This window comes from Pezoporus occidentalis, unplaced genomic scaffold (assembly GCF_034315485.1).
Source record: "Pezoporus occidentalis ecotype Australia unplaced genomic scaffold, CSIRO_AGI_Poc_V1 ctg112, whole genome shotgun sequence".
Classification (NCBI taxonomy): domain Eukaryota; kingdom Metazoa; phylum Chordata; class Aves; order Psittaciformes; family Psittacidae; genus Pezoporus; species Pezoporus occidentalis.
The window spans coordinates 1,899,130-1,920,466 of NW_026912907.1; the positions used below are offsets into that span (position 1 = coordinate 1,899,130).

General features: G+C 45.7%; 1 protein-coding gene across 1 annotated transcript; it reads left to right on the forward strand.

Annotated features, from left to right (window-relative positions):
- The first annotated feature begins 13,095 nt into the window (after positions 1 to 13,095).
- Positions 13,096 to 17,883, forward strand: DUSP6 (dual specificity phosphatase 6). The gene is made up of 3 exons (XM_062633696.1): positions 13,096 to 13,982; positions 14,554 to 14,991; positions 16,377 to 17,883. The coding sequence occupies exons 1-3, from the start codon at positions 13,580 to 13,582 to the stop codon at positions 16,682 to 16,684; spliced, it is 1,149 nt and encodes a 382-aa protein (XP_062489680.1). The 5' UTR covers positions 13,096 to 13,579; the 3' UTR covers positions 16,685 to 17,883.
- The last annotated feature ends 3,454 nt before the right edge of the window (positions 17,884 to 21,337 follow it).

A 21,337-nucleotide genomic window follows, 5' to 3' on the forward strand; every position in this document is an offset into this window, starting at 1 on the left:
AATTTTGATGCTCCTTAGTTCAGAAATGGAGTTTAAATTAGTCCTCTTCAGGCAGCTACATCCACTGAGCCATACTGTGGGCCAGTATCAATCAGAACTGTGCCATTTGCTTAACTGACCAGAGTCCCAGAGCTGAGGTTCAGCCCCGTGCACTGCCAGCCTTCCTGCAGCAGAATGGGATTAGCTTCCAAGGATGTGCGCTCAGAAACAGTTTTAGAGCCTTGTTCCTCATCCCTGTCCTAACCAGTCCTCTCTCCACATGCATTAGATGCATCATCCCCTTCTTATTCAGGGTCCTATCATTTTTAAAACCCCATTTAAGTCTCCTTGGACTTCCAGCTGATCATGTTGTGAATCCTTCCTCTTCCTCCTCCTCATATTATCACAGATCCACAGCCCCTCTTTCTGTGCAATAGCAGGGCTGGCAGGGTTAAGACAGGTTTCCTTCCCTCTGGCTTACACGCTTCCCAGCATCAATAATCTATTACAGATCCTGTTTTACTGCCCATTCCCCTCCTCCCCCAATAATAATGCCATTCTTGAAAGCTTGAGATAAATATCCTGTTACAAAACAGATGATCGGGATGAATATTACTTTCATCCTCTAAGTCACTACTTGTGGGGGAGTGGAGATAGTCTGTTTAGCCATATGGATGGTTTTCCATCATTCATGAACGTCACTGACAGCAGGGAATAAAAAAAAAAGCCCCCAGAATTATGTGATCTTTGGTTTGCTTCAGCTGAAGTTGATTCTTGGAAGGTAAAATTCCCCCTGGTCCACGGGCCACTCTGTAACAAATATAGCCCACATGTTCTTATGAAAGCCCTAAAAACATATGGGAAATTTCAGAACAAGGACCTTGTGCTAAGAAAACCCTTGGAGGGAATCTCTGACATACAGATCTTTCTTAGGAATTCATTTTGATTCCTCTGAAGTGATAAACCCATCATCTCTCTTCCAGGTATATAGTGACAGTAGGTTCCTAGAAGCTCCATATCTTCTAAAACATGAAAAAGAAGAACTAATTGCTTCCTAGAAACCCTTCTTTGGACCTGAGGGAAGGAAAGGAGGAAGAGACCAAAGTCATTCCTGCCACTTCTTGAGCATTTCAGACTTCCTCCAAAAATGAACTAGACCATGCCCATGGAGAAGTGCGAGGTGCCCTCTCATACAGCAGTGAAAAGGAAAACAGACACCCTGAGTTTCAGCAAATGCCCTTGCTGGGCATATTATGAAGAGCTAAAGAAAACAGTCTCTATCAAAGAATATGTGGGCTAAGGCATGGGCTTAGCCCATGCTTGTAAGAGGAGCTCAGACGGAAACCAGACTACATGTGCAGCCAGTTCTCAGGGAGACCATGTTTCATGGGGAGCTGTTATCTCAGGTTCAGTGGCCCCATTTTGTCTAGACCTTGCTTCTTGCTGCCTGACCTCAGCCATACTTCCTAACTCCACCCCAAACGACCAAAAAGTCTCCTGGCTGCTCCCAGACAAGCTCTTGCTCTAAGGGGTGGCCTTAGGCAAAAACAACCTCAGCAAATGCTTAGTTCCCTTGTTGCTGGCCCATGTTACCCCTTCAGCAGTGTGCCTCATGACAGTGCAAGTAAGACACATTTCTGGTGCCCAGGAATTGCTCTCAGGCAAACTCTTCAACCCACAGTGCATGGAGACCCAAGTAGGAAGGTCAGGTGGGAATCTGGGAGGAAAGCTGACAAGGGGCCAAAAGGCTGAAGCTGCACATATCCACAGGGTTGCTGTTGGCATATGGGAGGTTTTGGGGTCACCTTCACTTACTTGTAATCCCTGGTTGGAGCTCACCTTGCCGCAGCTGAACCTTATCCTTCTGGAATGTTTTTCCCACATGTACTATTTCTGTAGTAAGAAGTTATTTTTTCCCTTCTTTATAAAGGCAATGTGCTGAATCCAGCTTAATGGATGATCAAAGTGACTGATCAGTTCCAAACCCCAAGAATAAAAACCCCTTGGTTAATTTCTCTGCAATTGTGGCCTCATTTGCCTTCTAAAATAATATGCAATATATTTTTGCAGGGACTCAGATGCAAAATTAATATGGGCTATGCTTATAAGAGCAAAAAGACATTCAGCATCATGGGTCCTATTCCAGTCACTGTTTTTGCCTTAATATGTCAGCTAACCCAGCCCGAAAAACTGCCATGACACCACTCATTAAGGAAGTCAGGCGCTACACCTAAAATGGTTTTCACAGCACAGGCTGCTGCTATTCTAATGGCTATGAATTTTCCTATTATTTCTTGCTACTATTTTAATGTTACAGTTGCTATTTGTTGTAGAACATATTGATGAAGAGAACTGGGTCCATTTACTTACTGTTGCCTTGCCACTAAAACTAGAAAACCTCCTGCTCTATTATTTGTTTCCAGTCCAGTCTCTAGCTCAGGAATACTGACCATCTTACTTAGATGAGACAAATAGCATCAAAATGACTGAATCAAACAATACTGCCTCAATAGAGGGACAGTTGTTCATCTAACAATTAGCAAACTGTAATCAGTCTTTTCCCATAGCAACATACCTCTTAGCTTTACCAACTAATAAATGTTCATACACTTACTTTTGTAGGTTTTCTGGAAAAAAAACCCAAAACCCAAATCCAAAACACAACCCTTCAAAGGAAATATCCTGTTGTATGTTTCTGAGTTTCCCTGAAGCTGAATGCTGTGGGTAGGTGACCTCTCCCTACCTCTACGTAACAGTTCTTGTCCACCTGACATAGCAGAGGCATCACCTGTGTTGTTCATGAGTTTCAAAGGCGCAATTGTTTTTAAATAATTAGCCTGTGTCTAAATCTAAGAGAGATTAATTTTTATCAGTGAGCTTAGAGAGCTCTTGGCATGCAAGAACTCATGGTTCTTTGCCTCCAGTTTTCTCTTAGTAACAACTTACATGAATCCACATGGGTGGTGATTGAAAGCACTGGGCTAGAGTGAAGAGTGCTCTCATCCTGAGCACTCAGTGCAGAAGATTTGGTTCCTTTATCTACTTTGCATAAATTCTGGGGAGGAAATATGAGGCACTGAGAGTCCCTTTGTTTTTGCTCGCTGGATTTAAGCAATTCCTCTTGTACACACCCGAACAATGAATCCCTTCAATCCACCAGGCTGTCAGTGATATAAAGCCTTGGATTCACACTGTAGATCTCCACAATTTTCTAAGTTCCGAAGAAGCAACTGGATGATTGCAGTGGCTTCAGATTCAAACTTTGCATTTGCTGTTTTCAGAGACAAAAAATAAAATGTAGCCCCTTATTCTAAGAGTCTGAGCTGGCATAATGTACATATCATTAAGCCAGAACATCCAGGTTGAAGTGTCCTCACTAATTGGGAAAATTCCTGGCCAAAAATATATTGGTTGGAGCCCAAAGAACACAGGTTATCTCAGTAATTCCTCACCACATACTATCACTGGTAGAGTCTTTATCTTCCATACTTCCAGTCTTGGTAAGGACTTGCTAATACAGGCAACACACTGTGTGTGGATGAGCATTCACAGAGCTGGTAGGTTCAGTTCTCCCTCAGAGCACGTAACAAAGCCCTTTTCTCTTTGACTTCAGAAAATATGCTTTTTTTTTTTTTTTTTTTAGGTGAAAAACATCCTACAGCCATTTGTTGACTCTCCAAGATCCATGGACACTGTTTTGCTAGATGATCACTCAGGCATGTCAGCTGGATGCCTCACACCATTCAGAGTTGTAACCGGGATCATTAATTGATGCACGTAGAAGAAGAGACAGTGTATCAAGGTTGTGATCATTTGAAGCATTTCATATTTATCTAGACTAAAAAAAAATCCTTTGGCTAGTCTGACTGGAGGATTTGGTTCTGAAGCCGCAACTTGGATCCAATAAGAAAGAAAACAGTTATCAGTTTTTGCTCCTTTCATATTTAATCTTTAGAGAGAAATCTCTCTGAAAATGCCATTTGGACACTGACCTAGTCTGACTAATTTTGGTATCTTGCTCTTGGGAGACAAACCAATTCTTCCTCTTTCCCTCTGTCATACATGTAGAAAAGCAGTTGCCTTGTAATTTTATCCACCATACTTTAGTGGAGTACCAAACCTACTCACTTTGAATACAGGCCATAAGGCATTTCAAGTGTCAGTGTGGAGGTTGCGTTACCATTCTGCAGCCCAAAAACTATACAGGCAAAAAAAGTCAAGCAAACTAAAGCTAAAAAATAAAAAAAAAAAAAAAAAGAGAAAAGGTGTTGAGGGTGGGTGTGATGATGAAAATGCTGACGGGCCCTTGCATTCAGTGGCAGTAATTAGCTTTACCATAGTAAATTCCAGGCATATGGCATAGCAACTTTCACACCCTCTTATATGATTTAAAACAGTTCTCACAAATGTTCGCCTCGCTGTAACTGTGAAAAATCTCCTGTTTTCTGAAGAGTAAAACTGCTCCAGTATCTTGCCGTGGCAACTGACACTTAAAAAAGAGCGCCTCCCAAATCCAGTTAAGGCAATGATGTGTGTTTAATGCAGGAGAACAACAATTAGTGTATTTTTGACGAAAAGAACTCAGTTAAGCTGCCAGAAATGTCAAAAGTTGCTCGCTACCCTGACACTTACGTAATTGTTCTGCGAACACCCACACGCCGGAATAGACCTACTCCACCAAAAACTGCAGGGCTGACTCACTGAGCGTTCCTCTACGTCTCTGAAGACCTAACCATCTAGGATACATCATCTACAGCGTAATTCTAATGTGATTCCCCTGATTCAATAAAGTCACACTTCACTCAGGGAAAAGGGGAAAAAAAAAAAGATAATCTGTATCTTCAGGATCCTGCCCACCCATCATGGGGGAAGCAGCCAAAATTGACAATGCTGAAGAGCATATCTGCTCTTCAAAACTCTGCCTGAGCCCCATACAAGGGCAAACCTGGGATTAGATGTGGCTGGCTATGGTCTTCTGGATTCTCCTTGCTGAAACAAGATACAGAAGCCACTGCACCTACAAGCTACACAGTTTTGACCTCCACGCTGTGCAATATTTGCCTTCCAAGGAGAAGCAAGGACCAGGATGCAGGACAGTGCACCCCTCCATACAGCTCATCCTAACCCTATGCTGAGGCAGGCTGGAAATGGAGCAGGGCACTGCTGCATCCTTGTCCTTGCTTCCTGCACACTTCTGTCTTACTCCCATTAAAATTCTGTTGTGATCCAGAAATGTTTAACTTCTCTGATCTGACGGGACTGCCACATGAAATGAAGCAGATTGGTGTGAAACAGGACTAGAAGTAAAACCAAAATAACAAACCAACACTTAAAACAATTATGAAGAAAACCTCTAAGAAAGAGCAGGGAGCCTCCATTGTGTCACTAGGAAGCATAGGAGCATAGACATCTCTACAACAACCTCTTGTGAACAAAGATTTATGAGCATAGTTTAGCCAGAATAGGAAACTTTGTGAAAATGGTTTATACTTTACAGCTATATTACAAAACTTCTCAGAGAAAGTAATAATTCAATGTAATTTACTTCTGTGGTATGCTAGTGGCACCAATATACTAAATGAATAACATAAACTGTGACCATGAACAGTACTGTAATCATCCTGCCATTGTGCTCTGACATACTGAGTAATGACCTGGTGTTTGAATGGGACAGTTCTGCCATTTAGTCCTCATAAATATCTAAGCATACTAAAGCCAGGATAAACTTAACAGCAGTAATTCTCTTGTCAACATTTGCAGAAATTACACCTAAACACACCCAGTCCTCAGGGCATGTTGCACACCAGGAACATGCACAGCCCAATACTGCCCCAGACATTTTGAATACTGCTCCATGTTTAGGGCATTATCCTTTCCCCATATATTCTATTTACATCAAATTCTTTCTATTGGTTTTCCTTTCCCACCACCCACAGTCTCTTTAGCTTCCAAATGAAAAGAAACCACTAGGTTAAACTGTGGGATGTAGCAGTTGTGGTGACTGACCCCTTAAGACCACTGTAGTTTGGCAGTTTTCTTTTAATGTTCTGTTTTGGGTTTGGTTGTAGGTTCTTTGAGGGTGAAGGGGGTGGGGATGTCAAAATAAACCAGAAAGTCAGGCCCTTGCACTGCAGGACATGAAGACCTATGTCACATGCTGCCTGTCCCTGGAAGCTAGCAACATCACTGGTGCATCAAATTCAGCATGTGATTTGAGCCCCTTTTCTCTTTTAACACGGTAGGACATTTTAGCACCTAGGTCGGGCCATCAGTTTGGTGCATCTCCCTTGATAAGCTTTTCTGAAACGATGTTTGACAACAGCAGGTCACCAGGGAAACCTCCAGACTCAGTAATAAGGAAACTCTTGCCTCTGTCAATGCACTTACCCATTTGGTGCAGGTCCTTCCTGACCCAGGAGAGGTCCCCATGCAGGACTTTTCATCTGTGAAAAGTAAAACAGATGTGCTAAATGGGAGTTGCAGGTGTCAGGGCATATATCTGTCCCTGTCTCTTGCCCTGTGACTTCCTGGAGCCAAACTGTGTGCTTGGCTCCATGGGGTCCCCAGACAACATTCCAGTGGCCATATAAAAGACAGACAGCGGAAATTGAATTGTCCATGCCTGGGCGGGACTCCTAGTTGCCTCTCTTTGGAAACAGAATATAAGATAGCTGTGCAGCATTTCTTTCCCTGAATATGCCTGTCCCAGGATGAAGGTCTTTTTCTTATATGACTTGATGTCCCTGGTTTGGTCTCTGCACAGCTGATTCACCCTGCACTGTGCAAACACAGTCCTTCTTTACTCTTCCCATGGTCTAGAACAAGCCTTCAGTCATCCCAGGGGCAGGCTTTTTTCCATGGGCAGAACAAGAGAGAGATTTGGGAGCAGGGGACCTCATAAACACAGAGAAAAATACATCTTTAGCATTGGGAAGAGAAGGCTGCTTTCCACACCTGCTTGATGCTGCCAGGTTTGTTTCCTTGTAGAACAAGTGAACGGGATGAAAATGGGACAGTGCTATTGAAGGAACATACTTTAGCAATAGCACTAATTCCTCCCCAGGTAAGCCCACATGTTAGTGCCTAGTAAGCTCTTCCAAGCACATCAAAATGTGCAGCATGAGATTATAGCATTTTCTCAGCAGCCTCATCTGGTGTGATGTATGTGCCCAGGACAGTGTGATAGAGGCTGTGCCTGAATAGCAGGCAACAGCAGAGAGAAACACATCAGCATGCAAAACATGATAACATGCTTTGGGCACTACTGAACTCTTTGATATTGGCAAAGAAATAATACAAGCACATTGTTTTCCCCATCCAAACAGCATGATATTCCTGCAAGATGGATCAGGACTTTTGAACAGGAGTTGCTGCTCTCCTCAGCTAACGTTAACAGAACCATATGAATCTGGATGCCAACCAGTAAGCTAATTTATTAATTTAATCAATGCTACCAAAGTTAAGGGAATACCAGTATTTTTATGTGATCATGGCCTCAGTACCACTTCAAAAATTTATTTTGCTTCTCTCTTTTGTCTGTATTATACAGTCCATTTTTTATTTGAATGCTTTCAAATTACTATGTAATTAATGATATGTATGCACACATATACCCTTCTGTTCTCACCACGTTTATTATTTTTTAAGACAGAGCTGCCCACCTACGCTATGTTTCTGTTGCCAGCAGAATGTAATCCACTGTGAAGTGATACACAGGTCAGTGACACCGAAACTGCCTTTACCAATGACAGTACCTGGTAAGGCGGGGGGGGGGGGGGAAAGGTAAAAATGAAAGAAGAAAATAACGATTAGAGTGCTGGCCTGTGTGGTTGGCCAATACACTGTGAGCCTGGCTAAATGTGTGCCTTTCACTGCCCTCCTCCAAGCTTAGTTTTATCCCCTAAGAAAGGAGAACCCTACAGCCATTAGCGATCTGCTGTTAAACAAAACCACTCATCTTTGCACACCCAGAGGAACCATTTGGAGAACTCCAGTATGAGCTACATTCAGGAGGGAACTTAGTTTATACTACAAGAAGTCAAAAGAAAACAAAACCTTTTAAATAAATACATGCCTGTAGTAGCTGTTAAGTGTTTTAAATCGTCATTCCTAAGTAATTGCTAATTACACTGCTTTATTACAACGTGCAATTAAATATGTGCTTGAGGTCATCCAGCTATTTGCTGTTTCAAGGAAAGCACTTGAGTCAAAAGGATTTCCTAAATGGAGTCATTCAGTGTTTTTATTTCTCCGACTTCAGGCATTATTTTAGATATGAATAATTGGACATTGAATAATCAGTTAAAATGTCATTTCCATAAATTGTTTGTACTTTACATAAAACAAATAAAATGCTTTATAGGGCACTTTTGTTCTCCCTTTGAGGCACCCTGCACTAACCACTTTTACACTGAAGGCACTGTACTCTGTGGCCAGTTTGGTCTAGGATGATTTGTGTTTCTATTTTCAAACAGATCATTCATACAAACCAACAAAGACAGACCATTAATTCTCACTTTTACGGAAATTAAAAGGAACTGTGTGGAGGACATATTGATTAACCTAGAGAGAGAACCTGTGAGAATCACAGACTGTCAGGTAAGCACCTAAAAGTAAGGGCTGGTTACACTAGACACCATTTAGAGACGGTGAAGGGAACTGAGCAGCTCCAGAGTGTAGTTTTTACTCTCTGAAGGCCCCCCGAAAGTGAATATTAAGAGAAATAACTAGCTAAAACGTGAACATTTAATTTCTTCTATCTAAACCTGGATGACTGCCTAGCTGAATCACAGGCATCTGCTGGTTCAAAGTTGACAGTCAGGATCCTCAAAATTCATGCCCCAGTGTGATCTGTCAGTGGAGAAACCTGTCTTCACTACATTTCCCAAGCTCTTGCATTTCCAGAGTTGAGTTGACATCTCAACCAAAATCCTGATGCCAGCATGTTTCATGCTCTCTGGCCTTCTCCAGCAGGCAATCCCAGAGGGTACTGCACTCGCCCGACATTAAATAGTGCAGAGGCAGAAGATGTCTCTGCCACTTTGATTCAGGTCATCAGTGGGATGTGGAAAATCAAGGCTGGAGTCCTCACTTTCCTAAATACATAGAAAGACAGGCTCCTATCAAACTCTGCTCCATATAAAGTAGAAGAAAAGCACGAACCTGCATCTTTACAGGAAGAAAGCACTTCTATAAAGAAAAAACTTTCCCATCCCTGATGTCTAATACAAGAAGAAACTTCATCAGTACATAGCCTCTTGAGGATGCCTCTGCACTGCTGCCTCAGTATCCCAACCTATGAAACACCTCTCTCAGTGGCCCAGTTGGCCTGGTTTCAAAACGTCATAGATACCTGCCTTTTTGGTACATCTATCTCCCATTACACTATGTAGATAGTCCATCTGCCTAATTCAGGGCCAGGGCTTCTATTACAGGGAGAGTTGTGAAGGAATTGGGCAAAGCAACACTGAGCACTAATCTCCAAAGTCCACACAAGGCTTTTATCCTCTGTGTCTACATCTCTGGCCAAGACAAGCTCAGATTATAAGCATTCATGGAGATCTATTTGGGTCTCTACACACACTAAGAATGAGCAAGAGGCTTATGGCCCAAAAGACAGCAAATAGGCGTATTGTGATGAATAAGCTTTGAGCTGGGCTGAAGAGGTTTCATTCACAGCCAGGGAGGTATAAAACCAAAACAAAATAAACCAAACCCCACCCAGAAATAAACATTTCAGGGTTCAAAAGCTAACTCTGCCAGTGACTGGATGAATGAGGCGATCATGCTTAACAGGAATAGGCTCCTCTTACAGCCTACATACTATAAAAACTTCTGGAAGTTGAATGATAAGTGGCCTCCTGGTGAGGCTTGGGTTGTATATCTGGTCTCTGACAAAGCATCAAACGGTAGTGTGGTTAACTGAATCCACTCCTGCATCCCTCAGTGACTGACAGGACAGCATGCTGTCAGATGGAGAGAGGAAAAGTAAGTGCATACTTGCATGCAAACACAAAGATAACAATGTTCCAGTAGTTTTTATTATACTTTAGACTTCTTCAGCTGATGCATGCTAAGGGAGGTACTACTACAAATTCAAAAGGTGGCATGTGCGTTTTACTTGTTTAACTCTGCTGCAGACAGTGCAAAATCTCCTGCCTGGCTCACAATGCACCAAAGACCACCCCCAGACTGTGGCTATGCAATGAGCTGGCTATAGCCATCATCATTACATGTCTCTGCCCCCAGCTCCACTTGGGAAATATAACCCTCTTGAGTGTGCTTTGTTTAACATTTTATTGCCTTCATACACTTAACCTTAATGATCATAACATTTTGACCAGATCTGACATATGATAAAAATCTGCTTAAATGCTACCATTATTTATTGATGCATTACTACTACGCAGGTATCTCAATGGGTTTAATAAACCGCTTGCATAACATGCAGCTTTCGTTAAAACGTTGAATGACTAAGATTTTTATTTTAAACCACTGCCATAAAACGTCATTGAAAATGCCCTGAAGATGATAATCAGAACATATTTTCTTCCCAAAATATTTTAGTCATCAGAGAGTCAGGCAAGTTTACCTTATATGAATATGTAAGTGTGTGATAGACATAATCTGGGGCTTGTTCTGTTTTCTTTGAATCCTAATTCTGCAACATGCTGATGGTTTTGTGTGCATCTTCATTTTTTTAAATACAATCAAAATACACTGTAACCTCAAAGAACCATGTTAATTAATAATAACAAGGATTACAAGGAACAAATTGTATTTATCATTGTGTCAAGCTTGCTGGGAATTGTCACAGTGTTATGGTGAAATTGTCCGTGTCTTTAACTTTCAGGTCTCATTCACTGTGGTTTAATATGAGTCCTTCTGCTTGTTTCTAAGTTGGTCCCTTAGGTGATAACTGATCATTTGAGGGTTCTTCTGGCTGTGGCTCCTGTTGGGATGAAAGTTAACTGAGAAAATACAGCTTATTATTGCAATAAGTGAGTAATAAAAAAATGTTTGAGATGGCTTTAAGACAAGCATCACATTATAATGCACCTTGAGAGATAACTACAGCTGAGGCAGTTTGAGAATTTCTATTCCAGTTGCTCACGCTTTGCAGAACTTCTGATTCCAGAACTTTCATTACTTAAGCCTGAAATTCATGCTTAGTAAGGCTGAGGTTTGGGCTATATTAGGTTGTAAAATCTGAACAAAAGTTGATCTCCTCCACTTGAGAAAAATAATAAAACAATTTTAAGGATGGAGGGAAGGCGGTGGAAAAGAGTAGTTCTTAAATTATGACCCGATTACTCATTTTACCAGGACTGTGATATTTGTCATACTAATACAGAGCAACCAACAGTCTCAGCCCCAAAGAATTTGCTGTCCTGTCTAAGCCCTGACATAGGTGAAACGAAAACTCTTAACAGAGGCAGGGGGAAATACCAGCAAATAAATGAATAAAAATCAAAGGCTCCTGCTTTGCTCTGTCTCTGCTCTGAACATTTAAACTCCATACCCTGGCTACAGAGCTGAACAGAGAGTGAGGTACCTGATAAGAACAGCTTAGAAACTCTTTAGTAAGAGAGAGCAGGACCACCGTGGCAAGCTGGACTGGTCAGCTTGCCCCCATGGAGCAGTGGGATGATGTACGTGGTGCATGTCCAGCGAGTCTTACATTAACCTGGACAAATGCCCCTGCTTAGGAGCTGAGCAAATTTTGTGCAACACCTCAGTCCGGCTTTCAAGCCTTTGAAAAGGTAGCAAGCAGGGATCCTCTCAAAATCCCTGCTGAGGAGCGCGTTGATAATGCTATCTGGGTGTCAGGCTGGTTTGAAACTGCAGCGACTGATGCGCCAACTTTAATTAACATCACGGGTGTTTTCTGTGCAGGAAATACAGGACTGCCCATGCCACTATCTGTTTCCAAGGTCAACGCTCTCCGGCCACATGCTACCTAAGGAACCTCCTTCAGCTGGGGTTAACAATAACGACCCCGAAGAACAGCAGCAGTGTAAACGAGATTAGCCTCTTCTGAACAATTTTACTTCCCAGGAGAGGTTGGCGACAGGATTAGTACTTAGGCCAGGCTTCTCTCAATTTATTTGAGTTCTTGGTTTTCGCTTATCATTTGCTAACCCGCACCTGGGAACAACCCCGCCCGGCTCAGCCTCTGGCCCCGCTCCACCGGCGCCGCTCCCCCCGCTCCCTGCTCCTCCGGCGCCGCTCCGCCGGGCCCCGCAACCTCCCCTCCCGTCTCCCGGTGCGGTGGAGCCCGTAGTGCCCTTCCGCCCGCCAGGGCCGGGGGGAAGCGCCGGACGCCGGCGACGGGTCCGCACCCGCAGGCCGCCCCCGGGAGCAGCCGGAGCGGCGGCCCGGGCCGCCAGGTGCGAGGGGCGCCGCCGGGGGCCTGTGGGCTCCGCGCTGGCGGTGGACCCGCGGTGCAGCCGGGCGAGGGCGGTTCAGTTACCGCTATCTGGCGGGGCCGCTTTCCCTTGTCACGTTTTTGGGATGGCCGCAGGCTCTGAGGCAGCGCCAGCTCCCTCGCTGGGCTTGGTGCAGCGGGTAAAGCCGGGCCGCGTAGGAAGGGATTAGCTCTGGGTTTACCCTTCAGCCGCGTAGAGATCAGCTGAGGACAGAGGCTGCTCGGCCTCCCGAAAAACGAGATTCCCGGAGCGCCCTCATGAAAAGCCGGGCCGCGACCAGCTCTGAGGAACTGGAAGGGGGAAAGAGAAGGCAGCCAGCTCCAGATTTAGGGAGAAAAAACATGGAGGGAGGGATAAAGGTAAAAAGGTGCTTTTTGTTCCGCCGGTGCCAGCACCCGCGGGGGGGAAGGAGGAAGGCTCTTGGGGGGGCGGGGGGGCCGTGCCGCGCCCCCTCACCTGCCCCCGGCGGCCGCGGCGCGGCTGCCGCTTGTTTGCACTCGGCTTATCCGGAGCGGAAATTCCTTTCCGTTTTTGTGAATGACAAACTCATTAACGATTCATCAACACAACCTGTTCCAGCCGGCCCGTCGCCGCGGCAACAGCCCCTTCCGCGCGCACCCATTGGCTGCGCTGGAGAATGTATCCATTGAGGCGTCCCGTGGTTGTATCCATTGAGGAGCCGCCGGGCGCCGGGACGCGACCGAGGGGCACCGCGGGGGACACGGGCACCGGCAGCACCGGCACCGCCGCGGTGATTCCGCGCTGAGCGGGGTAGCCCCGCTCGGCGTGCACGTTAATTGGATTTCATTCACTCGCGGTGGAGGAAAAGCCCAAGGGCTCAGGCTGCAGCGGCGATTAGGCAGGTTCATTCAGGGATTCATTGACAAAAAGCAGACAGGAGAGCGGGCAGCTTGCGCGCTCGCACGCTCACAGTTAGCCGCACTCGCACACATTTACACGCCGGGGCTGCTTCTCCCTCGCCGTGACTCTGCCACCGCCCCGCGCGGGGGGGGGGGCTGCGTGATTCATTTTCCTGGGGCGGAGGGAGATAAGTTGTGAGGAGTTGGAGGGGTGCAGCCCGCCCGCCGAGCCAGCCTGCCGAGCCAGCCGCATGCCTCTGTGAGAGCGAGAGGCGCTTCCTAGAGCACGCTCCGCTCCCCACGTCCTTCCTCATGCTAGATACGTTCAGACCCGTCCCTTTCGCGTCGGAAATGGCGATTAGTAAATCTGTGGCGTGGCTGAACGAGCAGCTGGAGATGGGCAACGACCGGCTGCTGCTGATGGACTGCCGGCCGCAGGAGTTGTACGAGTCGTCCCACATCGAGTCGGCCATCAACGTGGCTATCCCCGGCATCATGCTGCGGCGGCTGCAGAAGGGCAACCTGCCCCTGCGCTCCCTCGTCGCCAGCAGCGAGGAGGACCGGGAGCGCTTCGCCCGCCGGTGCGGCACAGACACAGTGGTGCTGTACGACGAGCACAGCCGCGACTGGAACGAGAATACGGGCGGCGAGTCCGTGCTGGGGCTGCTCCTCAAGCGCCTCAAAGATGAAGGCTGCAAAGCGTTTTATCTGGAAGGTGAGAAGAGCCGCCCGGGGTTGGCTTGCTTCCCTCCCTGCTTGCCTGGGGCTGCGGGTAGCAGGAGCCGAGACCCGGGGCTCGGCGGTTGCGGCGCTGCCCGGGGAGGGGTGGTAGTGGTGGGGGTCCCCAGCCATTGTACACTGACACTCCGGGCCTTTACCCCATGCCTGTTCCCACCCCCCTGCCCAGCATCCGCTATCCTAGCTTTGTTTAAAGGACTCTCGGGGATTGGAACCCATTGGGGAAGACAGTGGTAATGGGGGTGCCGGCATGAGCCGGGGAGGGCAGGAGGAATCGTTGGCGAGACATTTCTCGGGGGTCCCCGCAGGGCGCAGCGGCACAGAGCTTTAATCCGGAATGTGCTGAGCCGCAGTGGACGATTTTCTTAAGCCGTCTTTAGGTTACTCCATCTGCATGAGAGTGTGTGACATATTTGTTTTCTTTCTTTTCCCGGGGCTCGAGAGGGTGGGAAGCAGATGCCCTTTTGCAGACTGTATCAGGGAAATAAGCTGGTTTGCCGTCGTATATCATGTTACATGTTTCCCCACCGCCCCGCTTTTCTCTCCAGGTGGTTTCAGCAAGTTCCAGGCCGAGTTCGCTCTGCACTGCGAAACTAACCTAGACAGTTCGTGTAGCAGCAGCTCTCCTCCTTTGCCAGTCCTGGGCTTGGGAGGCCTCCGAATCAGCTCTGATTCCTCTTCAGACATCGAGTCTGACATTGACAGAGACCCCAACAGTGCCACCGACTCCGATGGCAGCCCTCTATCCACCAACCAGCCTTCCTTCCCGGTGGAGATTTTACCCTACCTCTACTTAGGCTGTGCCAAGGACTCCACTAATCTGGACGTTTTAGAAGAGTTTGGCATTAAATACATCTTGAATGTTACCCCCAACCTGCCTAATCTCTTTGAAAATGCCGGCGAATTCAAGTACAAGCAAATCCCCATCTCTGACCACTGGAGCCAAAATCTGTCTCAGTTCTTTCCTGAGGCCATCTCCTTTATAGGTGAGACCCGATTGTTTGCTAACAGCTATCTGACAAGCGGTAGTACTCAGTTTCTTTGGCAGAATTCGGGAGATTTTGGGCGAGAAACCGTAGCAGCCTTTCTCGGGGCTGCTCTGCTTTTTGGCTTTAAAGCCGGTTTAAGTTGAGGGGCTGGTGGAAGCTGCTTGGGGGGGGGTGGGGGGTGATTGAGGAACCCCGGTGAATTGTAAGCGACGTTTGCAGCTTGCACAGGCAACCCTGGTTTGGCTGGCTGCGGGATTCCTGCCTGAGCCGTTCGTGTAGGAGCTGAGGACTGAGCAATGCGCAGGATGGGGGATCTTTTTAAATCCCTTCCTGATGGGGAGGGGGGAGGTAAATGAGTCTGGGGTTGGATGGCTTATATGTCCTTTTTTTTTTTCCTCTTGAGGTTATTGAAGTGCAGAATAATAAAAAGAAATGATCTGGGAAGCTAAGTTTAGCTTTTAAATGCAAGTTATTCATAAGCGGTATCCCTGGCAAATGTATAGTCAGAGCTTTAATTAAATCTCGTGGTAATAATGATATACCTCTCGGGCTCGGTGCCTGGGTTAGCCAGCCCTTAGACATTATCCATCATCTTTGAAAACGCGTCCCCTTGGGCTCAGGGAGTTCTGCTTAAAATATGCACTCTCCTTCGTTTCGGGGAGGACTATGATCAGCCCATCGGGGTGCGGTGGGGTGGGCATCGCATTATCTGTTGGGAAGCTGTGCTGTAATCCGGTTGAATGATACCGGTAATAGTGGAGAATGTAGGTAATCTGAGCCCAGCAGGAAGAAATGTGGGCTGGAAGCCACAAAGAAACTAATCTCCAGGCATTGTAACGCATTTCCTATTACAAAGGAACCCATTTTCAGCCAGTGTTGACATCCTGTTCCTCCTAATGGGCTGTCCCCTGTGACTTCCCTCATTCTTTTAAAATGCCTGAATACCTCCATTGTTAGCTGCACAACAGTTGGAGAATAATTTAATAGACCTTTGCAGTCTGCTGGTCTGTATAAAAGGCATTCAGTGACATATTGCAGGATTTCCATCCTGGGGCAAGGGGACTGTAAGAATTTAAGGCAGATCTCCAGGAGAAAGCATGTCTTTCAAAACTGACTTTATTTTAAAACAGTGTCATGCTGTGTCTCCTGCTCCCTTTGTCTCATTCTTAGTTTTCTCAGCTGTTGGACACGGGTACGTATATTTAGGGAGGTGGATTCTCCCCTTGCCGTGGTTTTAAGCCGATGAAGTTAACTCTTGCGTTGCACTGCTGGCAACTGGGATCAGAATTGTTCTTCTTTCCTGTTTGATATGAATCTAACCTGTGTTGAGGGATCAGTTACCAGCCCCCTGTCTTATATGTCCTTCTTTGCTCTTTGTACAGATGAAGCACGGGGGAAGAACTGTGGGGTCCTGGTGCATTGCTTAGCTGGGATCAGCCGCTCGGTCACAGTGACAGTGGCCTACCTCATGCAGAAGCTCAATTTGTCCATGAATGATGCCTACGATATTGTCAAGATGAAGAAGTCCAACATTTCACCCAACTTCAACTTCATGGGTCAGCTGCTGGACTTCGAACGGACTCTGGGGCTGAGCAGCCCCTGTGACAATCGAGTGCCGAACCAGCAGCTGTACTTCACCACCCCTTCCAATCAGAATGTCTTCCAGGTGGATTCCCTGCAGTCCACGTGAACTCCCACCACCTCCCTTCTCCTGTCCATTTCATGGGATCACTCCTCAATGGGTTCTTTTTGGCAGTGATAAAGAAAACGTAGCTTTCTCTTTTCCTGGCTTCTGCTATCACAAAGCAGCTGCCAGAGCAGGCTAGGAAAGGTTTACACAGTGTGGAATCGGCTTTTACGAAGGGAGGGAAAGTGGAGCTCTCTGGGAAGGACTGTGGTGACCAGGCAGCAGGTGGGCAGCGTGCTCATCCCTGCTTGTGCAGTGGCTTGTGTCCGAGGACTTCTGCGGGGTAGGGTAAGGCTGGACAGGCTGAGCACGTGCTCTCTATAGAGACTGGAACTGTCCTGCTTCCCTCTCTGCTTTTGGATCTGTGACACACATCTTTGTCTTCAGTGAAGACTGGTTATTTTTGTTTGTTTGTTTTAATTTAGAGGAGCCAAAGAAAGAGATTTCAGCTTAGTGTATTTGGAGTACTTGTTTGCCGGAAGCTCGGTAGTATCCTACTTGATCAATGTAAATATTAATCCTAAACTGATTTGCAATTTTTTTTTATTTCACATATATTCAAGAAATCAATCCAAGGAACACCTGTGTTTTTGTTCTGTTCATAAGTTCTGCTTTTCTTGTTTGTTCTTTTTTATTGCAAAGAATATATTTGCAGCATGCTTGATTTTATTGTTCAAATGAAGCAAGCTTTCCATGAGGGAGAAATGGCAATGGTTGAGAAGTTTGCAAATCATGTTTTGTGAGCAAGTAGTCTCTTCTTTCATATATCTTTCTTTTCCTTGTGGTGATTTTGTTTTCCTCATGCTTTTGACGTAGTTTCCCCATGATATATATATATTTTAAATTAATTTTTTTGCCTTACCTTTTGTAAATACATGATCTGGGAGGAGGTTTGTCTTTGAATGCAGAAGACTTCTGATCACTTTTTAAAACTTTCAGATGTGCTAAACAGTGCATTACCTCTGTACAAATTCTTCAGGGAGCTTCACCTCAAATGCAATATTTTGAGTCTTTTTTTTTTTTTTTTTATAAAACTGGAAGTATGTGCGAGCATTTGGACCTGTGTGTATGCACAGTGAACCTGCACATGGTTGCCAATAAGGGAGAGTCTAATTCATGGTGTAAAAGTTTTAAGATGGAATTTATTATAAGAATGTAAAATCTTAAATTATTAATAAATAACTATTTTTGGCTATTGAGAAGCTGGCTGGTTTATTCCTCCTTTTCCCTCTGTGTGGGTGTGGTTAATTGCACATACACATATGGTTATGTTTAAAGGTAATGATTGCTTTCAATAGGTTTTGTACAGCTCCTAAGACAATAAAGCCTTGATTTCCCTTTGGTATGCTGGTGCCTAAATGAATAAACAGCACATGTGCTGGGTTCTCATCTTGGTTTGGTGAGGGAATGCTTCTGAAGGCCTTAAGTTTAATTGCAAAATATTCCAGCATCCCTTTGCTCCCCCAGGGATGCACCTGACCCTGAGCCATAAGGATTTTTATTATTGTTTTTATTTAAGAGAAAGGAGCTGCTGTTTTCTGGGTTTGTTTACAAATTTTGGCTACTTTATTACAGATGCCAGGAGCTGGGTTTCTGATCTCCTTATCTGTTTGGCAGGAGCTCATTTCACAGAGATCCATCAACAGTCTGCAGCCTGTAAATGGCTTTTTTTTTCTGTTGCTATTCAGCTGTGTTGCAATTTAGTAGGTAAAGGCAAGGAGGAAATGTCTCTATATACTCTTAATTACCTCATTTCCTCTTTGGACCTTTCTACTCCTGTCTGCTGAAGGAAAAAGGGGGATTATGGGGATTGCAGAACTGCTGCTGCAGCTCATTTTCATTAACATCCTGCCTGATATGAAGTGGCCCGAGGTAGGGTGGTGCCAGAATCTGTGTGCAGCACCACGGTGATGGGCTGATGCTGCAGCTGGGGCTGCCGGCTGGGGTTCTGCAGAACTCCTGGCAGCCGGAGCACATGTCAAGTAATTTTAGAAACTGCAAGTGTGTGAAACGAAAAGCAAACAAAACATGGGAAAAAAGTGAGTCAGTGTCTCATGCAGTAGTGGCCTAGATTGAGTGCATAAACTGTGAAAGTAGAAGTGGGTTGCAGTTAAACTTGGCTTGTGCTAATCCAGTTTTGAACGGTTTCCGCTCTTGGCATTCCCTATGCTGCTCTGTTCAAAGTGGAGATTTGCAAGCAGCTCTAGCAATTTCCTGTCCAGCTGCAGCTCAAGTGACTCCCTTGGCTTTTTTTTTTTTTGGCTCTTTTTTTTTTTGGCTTTTTTTTTTTTTTAATATGGTCTGTGGATAATTTTAGCCAGTTTCCTCTTTGTGGATTATTAATCTGCTTTCCTTGTAGAACCTACATAGCTGTGTCCCTACTGTTCTGCTGAAGTCAACAGATGGCCTCCCCACCACTTCCTCTCGTTTCGCTGTGGGTTTGTTGTCAGGCCACTTCTGAAATTAATAGTGTTTTCTGGCCGGCCGCCACAGGCCATTACCACAAAGGGGAAGTAACACATCTGAATAGCAGGAAGCCGGGCAGGGTCACAGCGTGAACTGAACCTGTTGAGTGCAATCCGCCTCTCCCAGTCCAGCAAGTGTAGGGCTTCTCTTCCCTCCCCCTTTTTAATATGCCTTGCACAGAGAAAGGGCTGACGCTGAATGCCTCAGCTGTTTGCACCAGGCAAATATTTCCGGCTGAATGAGTTGCAAATGTTAATTGTGACTAGGTGCCCGTTAAGGTGAGGTGGTAAAGAGCAGCGTGTGATGTAGCCTAAGGGAGGAATCCCTTGGCTTTCTTTACAAGCTGCTTTGAAAAGTTAGTGCTCAACAAGGGCTTCCTGCTTTGCTTAATGACTAACACAAAATGGGTACTTCTGCAATCCGTCAGTAGTCAGGATGAGCAAGCAAAGGGGACCAGCTTTGCTCACACACAGCAGAGATGGGCAGAAAGCTTGTTGCATGTTTTTTCCTCGAGTGAGGCCTCAACCAGGATTGTTAGTCAGAAAGCTTGGCTGAACTTGAGCCAGGATGGGGCGAGAACAACTTTGGTCACAGGCAAACCAAGACTAGAACTGGAGCCAAACCAAAACCTGGTTCAACTTCTGATACTGCTGCTGGGGCTGTTCACACTTGCTCATGCACTGGCTCTGAATTACACATGGTTTGGAGGGAAGGGCGGGGAGAGCTCTCACCAGTAATGTTCACCCTCCCCACACAGACTCCTGGATAACTCTGCCCCAGCACAGTGAAGGGAATGGCTCATGCTACTTGAGCACTTGCCAGCTCTTCTGAGGCCAGGCTCTGCTTGCTCCTGCAGGCCACCGCCAACACTTGTGTCAAAATAACTTGCTTCCTCTTTCCCCTCCCTTGCTTCAGTCCTTGCTGGGATGTGGCAGAGGTCTCCAGCTTCTGGGGGGTTTGGCAGCTATTGCGTTTCTTCAGCTGGTAAAGTCATTTATTATGGGAAGAATAAATCCTTTGTGCCTGTAGGGACAGGCTTGATGGGTATATGGGAATGTAGCCCCTTTGCAGCTAAAAAAAATCACAAACTCCTTCGTGTTATAGTGTAAGAGTGTGAGGTACTGAATGCCTTCAGAAGCTATGGAAATATTAGGAATGAAAACTGTACCCTCAGGACCCATCTGTGTCTTTAACACAAAGGGTGAAGTTGTGTCCCACAGCATCCACGCTCCCTTTGCTCTGGTAATGCCAAGGTTCCCCTCAGTGTTTGAGTGCATATTAGCACTTTGCTTTCCATCTTGTGTGCATGTAGCTCATTAATTCCCCTTCTTGGCCACCTTCAAAATGTCTTACAACTCTTTCTGTTTTTTGTTGTTGTTGTAATTTTCTCTTTCTCCATTTTCTCCATTCTCTTTCTTATCCTTTTTTAATGCTGCTCTTCTTTCTATACCTTCCGTTCTTCCACGGACCTTTTCCTAAACTTCTTTCATACTTCTTATTTTCTTACCCTTTCTCTTTTCCCTGTTACTCCTTTGCTGTTTGTCTCATGTTCCCTAAATTAGCTCCACTTTCTCAGCCTTAAGCCTCCCTTCTCCTCTTAATTTTCACAGTGAAAAACAGGATGATTCTAAATGGACTCAGTCATTTGTAGGGAGCTATAGGAAAGGTGTGTATGAGAGGAAGAAGTAAGGAAATAGCACCGTTGTCTTCCTGATGCTTCCTAGTAGATGACCTTATTCCCCATCTCCACTCCCTGTTGCTGTGTAGACTTGGCTCTGCATGGCTTCTCTGAGTCTTCTCTATATAGCACTTTGCTGCTGCTAAAAGGGAAGGCCATCTGAGGAAGCAGTCTTTCCTTGGGGCCCATCCAGCATCACAGGGCACTGAGCCCTCTCCGAGGAGAGAGGTGTGGTGAGGAAAGTGGGGAGAGACTGAAAACATGGCCGCAAAAGGCAGCTCTACTAGCAAAACTGAAGCCTGGCTTAACAACTGTGTGTCTTGAGAGCATTTCTTCAGCTTCTCTGAAAACCTTATCCAGAAATTTTTCCCTGCTGAGAAGCGTGATGACACTTTTTTTCAGAGCTCCAGGAAAAAAACCTGCATGTGAACGTTTAAACAAGGCTGCATCTTAGGCCCTCTCTCCACAGCACTATAAATCACCAAAAGCTTTGCCTGAGCGAGGATGGTGGA

Coding starts and splice junctions, on each gene's coding strand:
- DUSP6 (XM_062633696.1), top strand. CDS start 13,580: ATGCTAGATACGTTCAGACCCGTCCCTTTCGCGTCGGAAATGGCGATT. Junction 13,983..14,553: donor CAAAGCGTTTTATCTGGAAG/GTGAGAAGAGCC, acceptor TTTTCTCTCCAG/GTGGTTTCAGCAAGTTCCAG. Junction 14,992..16,376: donor TGAGGCCATCTCCTTTATAG/GTGAGACCCGAT, acceptor CTCTTTGTACAG/ATGAAGCACGGGGGAAGAAC.